Source organism: Zeus faber (genome assembly GCF_960531495.2).
Source record: "Zeus faber genome assembly, chromosome: 17".
In the NCBI taxonomy this organism is placed as follows: domain Eukaryota; kingdom Metazoa; phylum Chordata; class Actinopteri; order Zeiformes; family Zeidae; genus Zeus; species Zeus faber.
Genome location: NC_137204.1, coordinates 19,719,604 through 19,735,450, shown reverse-complemented (window position 1 = coordinate 19,735,450; position 15,847 = coordinate 19,719,604). Strand labels below are relative to the sequence as shown.

General features: G+C 38.4%; 1 protein-coding gene across 1 annotated transcript; it reads right to left on the bottom strand.

Annotated features, from left to right (window-relative positions):
- Nucleotides 1-863: 863 nt before the first annotated feature.
- Nucleotides 864-13,030, bottom strand: LOC307243624 (myosin heavy chain, fast skeletal muscle-like). Its single transcript, XM_080018491.1, has 41 exons — nucleotides 13,003-13,030; nucleotides 12,602-12,648; nucleotides 12,273-12,491; nucleotides 12,045-12,188; nucleotides 11,789-11,945; nucleotides 11,671-11,698; nucleotides 11,476-11,590; nucleotides 10,992-11,084; nucleotides 10,828-10,891; nucleotides 10,644-10,742; nucleotides 9,977-10,080; nucleotides 9,741-9,879; nucleotides 9,495-9,613; nucleotides 9,074-9,223; nucleotides 8,616-8,786; nucleotides 8,224-8,527; nucleotides 7,877-7,941; nucleotides 7,688-7,775; nucleotides 7,442-7,559; nucleotides 7,237-7,360; nucleotides 6,998-7,134; nucleotides 6,656-6,911; nucleotides 6,317-6,559; nucleotides 6,056-6,232; nucleotides 5,821-5,966; nucleotides 5,642-5,732; nucleotides 5,124-5,513; nucleotides 4,912-5,038; nucleotides 4,622-4,740; nucleotides 4,264-4,460; nucleotides 4,009-4,192; nucleotides 3,752-3,917; nucleotides 3,474-3,598; nucleotides 3,053-3,361; nucleotides 2,449-2,652; nucleotides 1,974-2,099; nucleotides 1,711-1,881; nucleotides 1,510-1,614; nucleotides 1,301-1,396; nucleotides 1,071-1,202; nucleotides 864-967 (listed from the first exon to the last, which is right to left on the bottom strand). The coding sequence occupies exons 3-41, from the start codon at nucleotides 12,477-12,479 to the stop codon at nucleotides 947-949; spliced, it is 5,811 nt and encodes a 1,936-aa protein (XP_079874617.1). The 5' UTR covers nucleotides 12,480-12,491; nucleotides 12,602-12,648; nucleotides 13,003-13,030; the 3' UTR covers nucleotides 864-946.
- Between the last annotated feature and the right edge of the window lie 2,817 nt (nucleotides 13,031-15,847).

The following is a 15,847-nucleotide window of genomic DNA, read 5'->3' as shown; positions in this document are numbered from 1 at the left end:
ACCCCATGTGAGCACGGGGAGAACATGCAAACTCCACACAGAAAGGCTCCTATGTGGGAGATAACCTGCCGGAGCACGGTGCCAACAGCGCCCCAGGCGGGAATCGAACCCAGGAACTTCTTGCTGTGAGGCAGCAGTGCAAATGCACTGCGCCACCGTGCCACACGTGCCACAAATACACTGCTTGAAGCCTGACACAACAGATTTATGTACCAGCAATTCTAATCTTGTCTATCTATGTCTGCTAATCTTCTACAAACAAACACAAAATAATTACTGAGGATAAAATTATAATGCATGAAATATATTTTACAATACTGTGTATACTGTATAATATGTGAAAAAAAGGTTGAAGGCATTTGGCATCATTCATATTAAACGTGACTGTGACTGGGTGGCCACTTCGCAGGGTGGTTAGTCTTTATGGATTACTGTAATTTAATAAATGGTACACATGTGCTGACAATTTTTAATCTCTATGTAACAATGCCTGGAATCTATCTGTGAAATTGAATTATGGTTGTAAAGGTAACCCTATTATTATTTTATTATAATTTATTATTAACACCTCAAGTGGACTATGTCTATATTATATTGTATATTATGATGTAGTATAGTAAATAATGTGGTATATAAAGTCCTTTGACACAGGCTTCGGATGACAGCAGTTTGAAAATTAAAGTTGACTTGATTTTGATTGTGTGGGTTTAAATTTCACTGAATTTATGGGGCATCCCTTTGTTTATAAAAACACACATCACACATTCACCACATGTAGGGTAGGGTAACTCATGTACCCTTACTTTGACAAGGCAAATAGTGATCGTTTTTCTTTGACACATGAATAAAAAAGGGAGTATCCATTCAAATTTGGGGTATCATTTATTAAATGTTATTCATTGGTCTATCATATTTTATGACTGTGAGATGATTTGAACCAGCAAACTTATTCAGCAGCTTCCTTCCCCTGTTAAAAAAACAGAAATACACTTTACTACAATTAAAAAATTCATTTAATTGTAAGTTAATGTTAGGGAAACAGGAAGTAAAAATCAAAAACATGCATTTACCTTTCCAGAGTCACGGCTCTTAGCCCTCAACTTGTTGACCTGAGACTCGGCAATATCAGCACGTTCCTCAGCCTCCTCCAGTTCATGTTGAACCTTCCTGTTCTTGGACAGATAAGAGTTGGCCTGTTCCTCCTGTAATAAGTTGTATTAAAAAAAGGTGAGACAAAAAAATCAACTACTAACAATAACAATTAACATTTAAAAAAGTCTTTAATAGCATTTAAACGTACCGCTTCCTCAGCCTGCCTCTTGTAGGACTTGACCTTCAGCTGCAGCTTGTCTACCAGATCCTGCAGCCTGGCGCTATTCTTCTTATCCTCTTCAGTCTAATGGGATATCAAATAACAATTTAAATGGAACGTTCAAAAGCAGACTTTAGCACATTTAAATTGAGAAAGTTAAAGTAAATACCATATATAATAAATGTGTTGCACTCTACCTGGTAGGTGAGTTCCTTGACCCTCCTCTCATATTTGCGGACACCTTTAACAGCATCTACTCCACGTCTCTGTTCAGCCTCAACTTCTGTCTCCAGCTCACGGACCTTCAGAACAAAACGATGAATTAAGATATCCAATCAAATCATTTACATCATCTAAAGCAAACAGAGTATACTAAGAGGACAGGTCCATTAATTTACCCTGGACTCCAGTTTCTGGAGCTGCTTCTTGCCTCCCTTCATGGCCAGGTTCTCAGCCTCATCCAGACGATGCTGAAGGTCCTTCACTGTGACCTCCAGGTTCTTCTTCATCCTCTCCAGATGAGAACTAGTATCCTGCTCTTTCTTCAGTTCCTCCGCCATCATGGCAGCCTACAAATTATGACACAAAATAGTAATTATAAATATGACAAAATTGGGGTTTCTATTGACATGAAGTAGATATGGAATGAATTTAGACATACATCAGTGATAGCCTTCTTGGCCTTCTCCTCTGCATTCCTGGCTTCCTGAACAGTGTCATCCACTTCACCCTGGACTTGGACCAGGTCAGACTCAAGCTTCTTCTTTGTGTTCAGAAGGCTGGTGTTCTAAAAGAAAGGTTTGTTTCAGACATTTAGAGGATCATATGTGTGTGTTATTGCAAAATAAATAGACTGGAAAATTACTGAGAATAAAACCGCTATGCACTGAGCTGTCTACCCCATGAGCATCTACAGTATTTTCTCTTCACTGTCTAAGATACTTTCATAAAAATAAAAAATAAAACTCTCTTTAACTACACTAGTACTACTAGTTTCTAAAGAATGTTTAGATGGCTGTGACTCTGACATACAGTTGGTTTGAGACTGGGACAAATTTGCTAATTGTAAGTCACTTTGGACAGAAGCATCTGCTAAATGATATAATGGAATGTAATGAAAAACTTTATTCGTATACCTGAGAGTGCAGCAGTCCAACACGTTCACTAGCATCCACCAGCTCCTGCTCAGCCACTTTGCGGCCTCTCTCTGTCTGTTCCAGAGCTACTCTCAGCTCCTCAATTTCAGCCACCATGAGACCGTTCCTGCGCTCCACCATGGCAGCCTGCTCCTTGAGGTCTTCCTGGGCTCTGAGGGCGTCGTCAAGGTGCAGTTGGGCATCCTGAGGTCGAGATTGTGAAAGGTAAATACAGGACATATACATAGTTTGTATATATTCACAGTACTGTGCAAAAGATTTAGGCACTTGTGAAAAAATGCTGTAAAGTGAGGATGCTTTCAAAAATAATGCCATGAAGAGTTTTTATCTGAATCAGTTAACGACATACAAAGGGCGATACTTGAGAAAGAAAAATCGAATCAATATTTGGTGATGCTGGTTTGATAGTTCTTTTAAACTGGCTGTATGTTTGGGTTCGTTGTCATGCTACAGACATATTGACACACTAATGCAGAAGATATAAAATAACTGTCTAAGACGGATGTTTTTGTGAAACATCTAAAGTGCCTAAAGCCTTTGCACAGTACTGTATATTGGTGTATGTAGCTGCTTTGTGCCATACCTTGAGTTGTCCCTGGATATTCCTCAGCTGCTTCTGGGCTTCAGCAGCCTGGCGGTTGGAATGACTCAGCTGAATCTCCATCTCATTCAAGTCTCCCTCCATCTTCTTCTTGATTCTCAGGGCATCATTCCTGCTCCTGACCTCAGAGTCCAGAGTGGTCTGCATGGAGTCAATCACCCTCTGGCTGTTCCTCTTGATCTGCTCCATCTCCTCATCCTTCTCAGCCAGCTTCCTGTCCACCTCACCCTTAATCTGGTTGAGCTCCAACTGGACACGCAGAATCTTGGACTCTTCATGCTCCAGAGTTCCCTAACATTTTGTGCAAAATGCATATTTTAATGGTATGTAATATTTAAACTGAATATTTATAGTTCATGCATGAAGTTGCCATGTATATATTAGCTTTCTAATCTTTTTTCACCTCAGCTTCCTCAAGTGCACTCTGGATCTCAGTCTTCTCTGTCTCCACCTGCTTCTTGGACTTCTCCAGCTCATGGATGCTCTTTCCAGTCTCACCAATCTGTTCAGTCAGGTCGGAGATCTCCTCTGCATTGAGGGTTGAACATTACAAATCACATATGCCAGTCAGTAAACTTTGTTTATTGACAGTTTGCCTGATAACCAATATCAATTTTAAGTTATCAATACATTTGTGTCTTTAAAATGTCATTGTTCAAAGGGCATCTTATTAGAACTCACGTTGCAGGTTCTTGTTTTCACGTTTCATGGTCTCCAGATGATCCAGAGCTTCTTCATAGGAGTTCTTCATTTTGAACAGCTCAGTGCTGAGAGAACGAGCCTCTTTCTGAGCTCCCTCAAGCTCTGCCTGACCCTCCTCATATTTCTGCTTCCACTCTGCAAGAACCTGTAGAAAAATGTTTTTTTTACAATATAAATATATTATGACCGTCACATTTTAGAATGTTTGCTATATGTCATGATCAATATCAACACACTTTGTCAAAGTTCCTCTGCTTCTTGTCAAGGTTGGCAGCCAGTCCATTTGCTCTCTCCACATCAATCATGAGATCCTCAACCTCACCCTGGAGTCTCTGTTTGGTCTTCTCCAGAGAGGCACATTTGGAATTCACAGCCTCAATCTGCTCCTCAGCTTCCTGAAGGCGCTGGGCAAGCTTTTTCCTGTAAATGAATTGCAAAGTTTAAGTAATGTACTTTGAATACAAATCCTGTGCTCTTAGAAAGAAGCTTACTTGGCCTCCTCGAGCTCCTCTGTGCGCTGGATAGCATCAGTTTCATACTTGCTCCTCCACTGAGAAACCTCACTGTTGGCCTTAGACATTCCTCGCTGCAGTTCAGCCTTGGCCTCCTGCTCCTCCTCAAACTGCTCCCTCAGGAGATCACAGTCATGGCGGGCTGATTGCACACCATGAGCCAGGGCATTCTTGGCCTAAGAGACGCCCAGAGAAAGTTGTTTTAAAGAGAGACTTAACAAATTGAAATGATCTACCTTTCTCTCTGTAAACACAGACACACAAATAATGTAAAATAAATATTTCTTTTTTATGAGCAATTGAATAGGAAAACACCATTTTTTAACCTCTTCCTTACCTTGACTTCTTCCTCAATCTGTCTCTTAAATTCTTCAATCTGCTGTGTGAAGGCCTGCTTTCCTCTGGTCAGCTGGGACACAAGAGCTTCTTTCTCCTCAAGTTGACGAGTATACTCACCTAAAGGATTGTTTTAGAATTTTCAATAACTTTGGTTGAAAAAGAACAACTAAAGGGATAATCCACGCTTTCGTTAATATACAAACAACTATATTCAAAATACAGTTTTATATAAACTGGAATTGAACTTTTTTTTGATTGAGGTAGAAGCTAAAAAGTATAAAGACTTGCCATTTTCAGTCAACAATCTTGCTCTCTGACCACTGATGTCATTTATCTGGCGAACATTCTCGTCATTCTTAGCCTTGAGTTCACCAAGCTGGTCCTCAAGGGTGCGGCACATCTTCTCAAGATTTCCCTGTAGATTTGTGTTTAATTACTCATGTGTTTTTTGCATTAAAATATTCACTACACATAATTAGCTTTAAATGTAATGGCTCTACCTTGGCCTTGGCAACTGCCTCCATGTTGCTGGAGAGGTCATCGATCTCCATCTTGTATTCACTCTTCTCCTTTTCAAGCTTCTGCTTGACACGCTGGAGGTTGTCGATCTGTTCTCCCAGCTCTGCAACACTGTCAGCCTGCTTCTTACGGAGAGCAGAAGCAGTGGATTCATGCTGCAGGGTGGACTCCTCAAGGTCACGACGCAACTTCTGGAACTCAGCCTCACGCTTCTTGTTCATCTCAATCTGAGCAGCAGTGGCTCCTCCAGCCTCCTCAAGCCTCTCACTGATCTCTTCAAGTTCCCTGGAGAGGTCAGCTCTCAGCTTCTCAACCTTGGCACGAGCAGCACGCTCAGCCTCAATCTCTTCCTCCAGTTCCTCAATACGAGCCTTTGTAAAATATAATATTCATGAGATTCATATATATATATATATATATATATATATATATATAACTATTAAATGATCTGTGTTCATGATAATCACTTCTATGGTATTTTAGAGCAAGCATTACACACCTGGAGCTCTTTGATTTTCTTCTGCAGCTGAGCACCCAAGGATTGTTCATCTTCAATCTTACTCAACAGCTGGCTTGTCTCAAAGTCCTTCCTGATGATTGAATTACGGAATAACATTTAATAATAATTCATATCTGATATTTTACTCACGAAAGAGAATTTCCTTAGTTTTACATTACTTCTTGATTTTTTCATCGGACTGCTGCTTGTCATTCTCCAGGTCCATGACGGATTCCTGAGCCAGTTTCAGATCACCCTCAAGCTTCCTCTTGGCTCTCTCAAGGTCCATACGGAGCTTTTTCTCTTGCTCCAGAGAACCTTCAAGCTGCATTTTCAAAATTTTGCTTGTAATTATATGATGCATATAACTCCATAAATGGACATGTTTTGACATGATAGATTTGTTGAACTCACATCATCCACTTGTTGCTCCAGCTTGGTCTTGGCCTTGGTCAGAGTGTTAACTTTGTCTTCCTCTGCCTGCAGGTCATCAAGAGTCTGCTGATGGGCCTCTTGGAGGGCCTTCTTCTCCTTTGTCAGCTTAGCAATGCTCTCATCCTGAGAGGCCATCTCCTCAGTCAGGTTCTTTACCTAAATGTCCAAATAAAAGATGTTTTATGATTGTTTGATTGTTCCACCATTATGTGATAATGATGACATTGACACTTAATTTACCTTGTTCTCAGTGGCATGTTTCTCCTTCTCCACTTTGGCCAGGGTAAGCTCCAGGTCATCAATGTCCTTCTTGAGCTCAGAGCATTCATCCTCCAGTTTCCTCTTCTTTGCAGTCAGCTCAGCATTGATTTCCTCCTCATCCTCCAGCCTTTCAGTTGTCTCTTTGAGTTTGGCCTCCAGCTGGATCTTACTCTTGATGAGTCCCTCACATCTCTCCTCAGCATCTGACAGATTCTCTGATTCCTGGTTTATGTTTTAAATTGCAGGAGAATGTCAATGTTTCTTTGCTCTGGTTTCTTTGCTTTATACCTCAAAGTTCTATTGTCTTTATCTACTTACAGATGCAACTTGGAGCTGCAGATCATTCTTCTCCTGCAGAAGAGAAACCATCTTTTCCTCCAGTTCCTTCTTCTTGGCGAGGGCAGCAGCCAGGTCTGATTTCATCTTGTCATAGTTGTCCTTCATCTGGGCCAGCTCCTTCTCAGTCTCAGCACTCTTCAGAAGAGGCTTGATCTTGTAGTACACCTTCATCCATGGCCAGTGTTTGACATTCATGAATGAGCGAACGTTGTACTGGATGGTGAAAATTGCTTCCCTATGAAAGAAAACAATTGAAATAAATCAGTAACTTTTGCATCACTTAACATTTGGTTTGTTTAGATTTCATTGTAATAAATTTACCTCCTCTCCATCATCTTCACAAACTCCTTCCTCATGACATAGCCACGGCAGAGAGCCTGAGTCATTGTTACCAGAGAAGCGAGCTTCTCATCTCGCATCTCCTCAAGCAGACCCAGCAGACCAGCTTTGAAGAACACCTGAAAATGCCCAAAGAAATCATGGTACTTTTGTTTGTAACATAGATACAATTAATATCCAGCAATATCATGAGTACAACATATGTGCTTGGATTTGTTTACCTTGGTGTGTCCAAATTTGTACTCATCATGAGGCACATCAATTGATCCAAGCAGTTTCTCAGCAGCCTTCTTGTTGTCAATGAACTGGCCCTCAGGGATGACGCTGGCATTCAGTACTTTGTACCTTTAATGAAGAAATCTGCAGAATTAATAACCTAATTTTCAAAATTATGAACGTAAAGTTCTGTGGTAATTTTTTTAATACCTCTGCTTGAAGTCACCATAGAGGATTCTGCTGGGGAAACCCTTTCTGCAGATTCTGATACCCTCCAGTACACCATTACACCTCAGCTGGTGGATAACAAGGAAGTTCTCCATCAGACCTGTGAAGAGATACATTTAAGTAATGTTTTAATTATTATTGTTTTCTTCATCATTTATGACATCTAAGTAATATGAAATCAACAACGCCCATCTTCAGTCAGCTCTATATTATATGTTTTCACTGGACCTGGAGTCTTGGACTCATTGGGAATCAGGCAACGCACAAAGTGAGGATGAGTGCTCCTCAAGTTGGTCATCAGCTTCCCCAAGTTCTCCTATAGGTACATAATGGAAAAAAAAACATGTTGTTTCTTTTAGTAGCGATATAGAATAAATACATTTCGCAATAGTATTGTGTATGATACTTTGGTCTGACCCTGAATTGTGATGACACAGTCTGCATGGAACCACCCTTCTTCTTGCCTCCTTTCTTGCCAGCCTCTGTTTGTAAAATGTTATTTTTCTCATGGTTAAAACATTTGTTTTCGAACACATAAATAGAAAATTAGGTTAGACAAAATATCTTGAGGAAAACTACTTCACAGGACATTGCCATTAGTTACATTTATTCCAAAGTTGATACTTTTCTTTCAGTATGTTGTATTCTTAGCAGCTTTCAATACAAAATATATTTTAAGCTTATTAAAATGACCGATAAAAATAGTTCTAACTTGTAGGTAGAATCATGATTTTCTGAGTTAAATTTCAAAGTTAGTGTCATACCCTCAGGAGGTGCAGCTGGATAGAGGACAGGCAGTAGCTTAACTGAAGACTTCTGGTACAGCTGTACAACAGAGTCATTCAGGGGATCCTTGTTCTTGTCCAGCCAACCCGAAATGTTATAGTCCACAGTTCCAGCATAGTGCACCAGGGAGAAGTGGGCCTCAGCTTTGCCCTTGGCAGGCTTGGGCTTCTCAAAGGCTTTGGTTTTACCAAGATGTTGGTCATACAGCTTGTTCTTGAAGGTAGTGTCTGAAGCCTTGGGGAACATGCACTCCTCTTCAAGGATGGAGAAGATGCCCATTGGCTTCATAAGAAAATTAATTGGAAAACATAATTAGGGTAATCTCTTCAAATAAACAGTGATTACTGGTGTCAGGTGACAATCTATGTACCTTCTCAATAAGCTCAATACAGGCAGCCAAGTCCATGCCAAAGTCAATGAACTCCCAGATGATGCCCTCCTTCTTGTACTCCTCTTGCTCCAGGACAAACATGTGGTGGTTGAAGAACTGTTGCAGTTTCTCATTGGTGAAGTTAATGCACAGCTGCTCCATGCTGTTGAACTGTGAGGGAGGAAGCATTAGAAGATTTTCTTGAATTCAATGACAAAATAAAATATCTGCAAAATCAGAAAATAATATATTGCTGTTGACATTCAATCCAAATTAGAATAATTAAAAAAAGACTAAAAGAAAGAAAGGACCTTCATCGAGTATCCCTGAATGAATAATGAATAACATGCCACTAAAATAGATGATTGAGCAATGAGTGTTCATTATGCAGATACACTTTCCATCATATCTGTCTAGAAATGTATTTTATCAACAAAATGCATAATTTACAAACTTACATCAAAGATCTCAAAACCGGCAATGTCCAGCACACCAATGTAGAACTGCCTCGCCTGCTTGGTGTCCAACATCTGGTTGATACGGATGACCATCCACAAGAACATCCTCTCATAGATGGACTTAGCCAGGGCATAAACTGAGTTATAGACCTAAGAAAAATATGTGCATGAGAAAATATTGTTAGAATCTTTGTAAGTTATTTCATTTTGTATCTTTCAATCTATGTAATGAGAGGAGTCTATTTGAATTAAATGATATTTCAATCATATATTAAAATCCAATAATAACCAACGATCTCAATTAATTGTCAGTTATGGAGCTAGATAAACATTTCAATAAAGCCGGTTGGAAATCGTAAAAAAATCTTTATCTTCTTTAATTAATTACTTAAAATCTAAAATCAAAATGTTTTCTACTTACCTGTGGTACAGTCTGTCCCTTGGTGACATACTCATTTCCGACCTTCACTCTTGGGTAGCAAAGAGCCTTCAGCATGTCAGCTGAGTTCAGGCCCAGCAGGTAGGAAATCTTGTCAGCATCTGACAAAGTAATTTTGAAAATATTTAACACATTTGGAAATTGCATGTGGAAACTAGAATCTATGGATACACTTGCATGCTAAATTGAGCCGAACTTACACACTGTTTGGAAAAACATAAAACTCACCCTCGTTGCCCTCTGGTTCAGCCTGCTCCTCACGCTGCTTCTGCTTGAACTTCATGTTACAGTGGTGAAGCACAGCACCTGTAAACTTATAGATGCCCATCTTCTCTTCATTGCTGAAGCCCAAAATGTCAATGGCAGTCTGTATGGAAAGATTTGCACATCATATTTACGATAAAAAATTCAAATACTGTGATAGCTTAAGAAATGTCTGAAAATAAAAGATAAGAATGACTAACATCAGTTGCATCCAGCTCCTCTTTGTCATCAATACTGGCCACAGTGATCTGACCCTGACTGCACATGGGGAAGTCGTAGGGGTTGGTGGTGATGAGAGTCATTTCTGAGGATTAAACACATTAACATGTATGGATTTTGTGAATGCAGATGTTAAGTCAATGTTTAGACATTTTCTTCAGAAATCCCCCTTATTTACAGCAATTTGCTCAAGGGACAAACAAAAGGGCAAAAATCCCCGTTCAAGGGCCTTCATTTACAGGTCATTGTTGAAATAAGGCTTGTTTGTTTCCATTTTTAATCAACCTGCGAAATTGATATTATGGATACAATTGAGAGGTTTATTATCCCAGACTATAATAATAATAATAATAATAATGATAATAGTAATAATAATAATAGCAAATTTTATATACCACCTTTAAAAACACAGTTTACAAAGTGCTTTGACAGACAAAAAAGCAGAGTTCTCAGATCTTAACTTTAAAATGTAAAACAAAATTAATAAACAGGAATTAAACTCATTCATTTAATTTTAAAAGCTGATAATGAGAATAAAAAGCCGATAAAAGATAAAACAGGCGATAAAAAGAAAAATGAAAAGTGGTAAAAAAATGAAAAGAGTACCTTCCACTACAGTAAGACACAGTCATCAGATATTCATCTCACCAATAATCTCAGGTTTGTGGTTGGTCATCATCTGGTAGAAGATGTGGTAGCCTCTCTCATCAGGAAGCTGGAAGGACACTCTGGACTTCTCCAGCAGATCTGTAAGAATGGGTCGTGGTCAATTCAAATCTATTTCACTCACCATCAGGATTAAATTGATTCATGATTAGAACTGGATACTTACATGTCTCAATATCAGCACTAGACAGTTTACCAGTTGTGCCGAAATGGATTCTGATGAATTTACCCTGTTTTGCGGAATAAACAATTTTGTCTCATATTTTATCCAAAGAGTTATTACATCATCTCGGATTACTAACAGATACAGTGAAATTATTTCACACTTACAAAGCGAGATGAGTTGTCATTCCTCACAGTCTTGGCATTACCGTAGGCTTCCAGCAGGGGATTGGCCGCAATAATCTGATCCTCCAGTGAACCCTATAATTTTAAAATCAACACTGCTGTAAACAAATTATGTTTGTTTTTCTCAAAATTAGAACTATGTTGGCCTTGAAAGAAGTTGCAACTCAAAGAATTATGTTTTGTGACTATGACTATCTCACACCACCACCGATGTGTATGTTCATCTGGCATTAGGCTGGATCATAAGTGGTTGTATGTGATGCATTATACTACAGTATGTATCTTATTAAGATTCATTGTGAATTTTCCTTAATAATCTTTTTGTATGCTGCCCATCCTTTAGCCACAACCATGGGAATGTCCCTCTCTCTATAACCTCCTGAAAATTTCCTGCATTTTCTTCCATAAAGAAGGTTTTTAGAATATTATCCTTTTACAGATTACTATTAATATTGCGACACTGTACCTGCATCTTTCCAGATGTTTGCTCCTTCTTCTTCTCTCCTCCTGCCACAGAGATTGTTGCAAAGTACTGGATGACACGCTTGGTATTCACAGTCTTTCCAGCACCGGATTCTCCACTAGTTGAAGAGAGATTCATTTATAGACTTTTTTTTTCATTGCTAAGTGTTTTATTTACAAGATTCCAATACATACTTACGTGATCAAGACTGACTGGTTCTCTCTGTCTGTAAAACAAAATCCAATTAATATTTTCTGTTATATACAATGAGTTTGGTTTAATTGATCATTTGTATTTATTCTTAACATGCGCGTACCAACAAGCATGTTCTGAAAGGCGTTGTCAGAGACAGAGAAGATGTGGGGTGGAGCCTCCATACGCTTCTTGCCTCTGTAGGCATTCACAACTGCTTGATCGTACACTGGGAGCCACTTGTAGGGGTTCACAGTGGCACAGAACAGGCCAGAGTAGGTCTGAAAAGGATGAGATCAAAACGAGCATTTCAACTCTTCTGTTAATGCTGTATTTAAATATTAATCCACATGAATCAGTAGGAAGGTAGACTTTCTTACGTAGATCATCCATGCTGCATAACGCTCTTTGAGGTTATACAGCACAGAGGCTTCATTGAGATGGGTCATCATGGCCATGTCCTCAATTTTGTCGTACTTTGGAGGATTCATGGGGGTAACATCGTCCTCCTTTACTGTTCTCTCCTAAAAATGGAAACACATAGTCGTAAACACTAAAACCAGTTGTCAAATCCTTTATTTTTTATCCTTTAATGCACTACAGCCTACCTCCTTTGTATCAAGCACTGTCACAGTGACTTTGCCACTATCTTTCTTTGTGATAGTACATTTGAGATACAGCTCCTTAGCATCAGCCACATATGCAGCACTTTTGGCATCAAATGGTCTGGTTTGAGCCTCGATCCTCTCCTTCTCTGGCTTACGGAGGTAAATGGCAGCTTTGCCATAAATGGCCATCTCCGCGTCCGTACTCATGATGGCAGCTTACTGTCACAGGGAAATAGAAATACACCTGAAAACATTATTGTTCTGCTTATTAAGATATCTTAGAGCATGCAAAACTTGTTTTTTCTCCAATTTAATAATCCGAAGCTCACCTTTTTCTCCTACCCAGTCGAAGAGAAACTTTCCACAAGTCTTACCCCTGAAGGAAAAGTATTTGGAAAGGAATATTTTCAGTGACAATACATTGTAAGTTATGATGTAACTCATATATAGTGTAGTGTATATACATTACATACACATGAGGATATAGCAGTATACAATTAGTAGTAGTTAACTCTACTTGTGTAATGGTTACATATTTGTCAACCTAAGCCAATTCTTGTCTAAAATTTTACATTTATTGCCTGGATCCTTGCTGTTAAAACCTATTAAAATGGCCCTACTTTAATGAATTTCTGTTAACATTTCACTTTCTTTAGAAATTGCAAAAAATAAGAGTTGACAACAAAGAGGCTCAAAGGGAAACATGGAAGCAAGGAAGCATCTGACTTACCCGCAGTCAACTCTCTGGAATCCCCTGCAGTCTCTGCATCTCTGCTTGGACCTTCTTATATAGAGGACATTGTGCAGAGCAGGCACAAATTCAATATGACCATGTCTTCAAAAGGCTGACATGAATTTTGATCTGCACTGGATATTTCATTGGCACACATGTTGTTGTTAAAAATGCTGTGCCATGTAAGGCTATTTAATAATTCAAACAAGATGACTGGTGATCTTTTTTCTTAAAAATAATAAATAACACAAAAAAAGCAAAAACATATATATATATATACTATATATATATATATATATATATATATATATATATATATATATATATATATATATATATATATGTACATATATATATATACTGTATATATATATATATATATATATATATATATATATATATATATATATATATATATATATATATATATATATATGAACTATTTTTCTTTGTTATGTCTTGTTGAAATTCAACTAAGATGCTCAGATAATAGAAGTTAATATGTTAACTTAATAAGTTAATAAGCAATTCAAAATATTTTGCTCTAATTAAATAGTACATTTATTGGTTTTCCCTATTTTTTTAAAATGTATTCCTTGAGATCTTGTGAACAATATTTATTTTTTTATTCAAAGCACACTACATGTTACAGTCAATGTTTGTTTCATTCATCAGATTAAAGAAGGTCTATCTATAAATAAATGAGATCAGTGTTTGGTGTTCCAACATTGCAACCATAACTGGCAATGGTCTTTGGGCATGCCTAATGCGTATTAGAGCCTATCAGTGACTAGATATTTCACTCTGGGTATAGTGTTGCATATATTTATAATTGACATGGTTGACTTACTATGTGATTTCATTTCATCAACTTGTTTTACGTGTGTAAACGTGTTGTATTAGTCACTTCAGCTATTGTACTTCAAAAATAGTAAATACATATAAACCGTATAAAATGTAAAAAAAAATTCTAATGCAATTCGTATATTTTATTATTATTTGAATTCATACAGGAGAATTACCATATTATTATATTATTAAAAAATATGTATAATTTAAAGAAACTATTTCACTTTTTTTAAAATCTTAAAACATCAGCTTTAAAATCCTTTCATCTTCTTGCACTATGTCACTTCTTATTTGTTACTTCTTATTTGCTTTTTATTTTTCCTGGTAACATAAAACAAATGAAAAAAAGATGAAATACAAACTTGCCGGTTATAATGTCCAGTAATAATGATCATATTAAATGTAACCCCTCTCATCCCCTCATGGTGAGACTGGCCCTGCACCCGCGGCCCTTACTTACAATGCACCACGGGATTTGTTTCACCCTCTGACTCACACATGTGAGCCGATCTGCCAGGCTGAGCACATCTGGTAGAAGGGGGGCGATCCCCATGCTCTCCGGAACCGCAGGAAGCGAGGCTCTGGGAGCCGTGGAATGAGTGCTCGCTGGAGCAGGTGCAAAGGCTGCTGTAACCTAGTGGTACATAATATTGGCGTTTGTAACATAGACTGTTATTGAAATGTGGCCTCTAAGGTCAAATTTGTATGGGAAAATAAATGATTTTCGGACACTAGACCGAGTTTTACGACAGTGGTGTAAAAGTTCAATTGCACTCAGTAACTTTGGGGATGCAAAATCACCAAAGATTACTTAATGCTACTTTAAAAATGTATCATAAAATGATAAATTCATAAAATTGCGTCTGCACAAAAGTCTGGCCCTAGCTTTGTACCAGCTTTGTACCAGCTTTAGATTGTGGATGAGGTCTGATTGATACTTAATGTCAATGCAGAAAGGCAGGGGCTCTCAAACGTTTTTGGCTGGCTAGCCCTAAAAAAGAAAGAAAAGAAATATCTTGTGACCCCGTCATTCCGAATTGCAGATGTTCGAAAATCATTCCCATTCATGCTGCATTTGTTCTGATTTGTGGCATAAAAGTTATAATTTGGGATTTTGATATATTCAACATTATATTTCCTGAGCTGTTGTGTGACTTCCCACCCCATCATCATCCATATGACTCGATGGGTGAGCTAACGTCCCGATTTGTGGGCGACTGACCCGCATTTTGACCAACTGAAGATCGTAAATTTCAATATAACAAAGCGAAAGGATTTATTAAAACCTTGTCATTAATTCACATAATTATAGATAATTCCATCAACTAAACATCAAGGATCATGTCATAGATTTTTTCTTTCATCACAGTTATATATATATATATATATATATATATATATAATTTTTTTATTGTTTCTTTTTCCTGATCAGAAAATCAATCTATCCAGTGGGGGTGCACAAGCCAGTGTATCATCAGTGCCGGTCCCAAGCACAGATGAATAGAGAGGGTTGCATCAGGAAAGGCATCTGGCATAAAAAGCATGGCAAATCACAAATGCGGACAACAAATATGATTTCCATACCGGATCGGTTGAGGCCAGGGTTAACAACGACCGCCAATGGTGCCGTGAGTCAACAGGTGCCAGTGGAAATTGTGCGACTGTCGGCTGAAGAAGAAGAAGAAGAAGAAGAAGAAGAAGAAGAAGAAGAAGAAGAAGAAGAAGAAGAGGGGGAAGGCATGCCCGGAGACAGCAGGAGAGGAAGAAGGGTAGGAGAGTAGAGTTGAGAGCAGAAACTTTGAATGTATGCACTATGAAGGGTAAAGAGAGAGAGCTGGCTGACATGATGGAGAGATGGAAGGTAGATGTACTATGTGTACAAGAGACCAGGTGGAAGGGGAGTAAGACCAGGAGTATTGGTGCTGGGTACAAACTGTTCTACCATGGAGTGGATGGCAGGAGAAATAGGGTAGGGATAGTCTTGAAGGAAGAA

Coding starts and splice junctions, on each gene's coding strand:
- LOC307243624 (XM_080018491.1), bottom strand. CDS start 12,479: ATGAGTACGGACGCGGAGATGGCCATTTATGGCAAAGCTGCCATTTAC. Junction 7,135..7,236: donor ACAAATTTGGACACACCAAG/GTAAACAAATCC, acceptor GGGCATTTTCAG/GTGTTCTTCAAAGCTGGTCT. Junction 6,560..6,655: donor TGCAGCTCCAAGTTGCATCT/GTAAGTAGATAA, acceptor AACATAAACCAG/GAATCAGAGAATCTGTCAGA.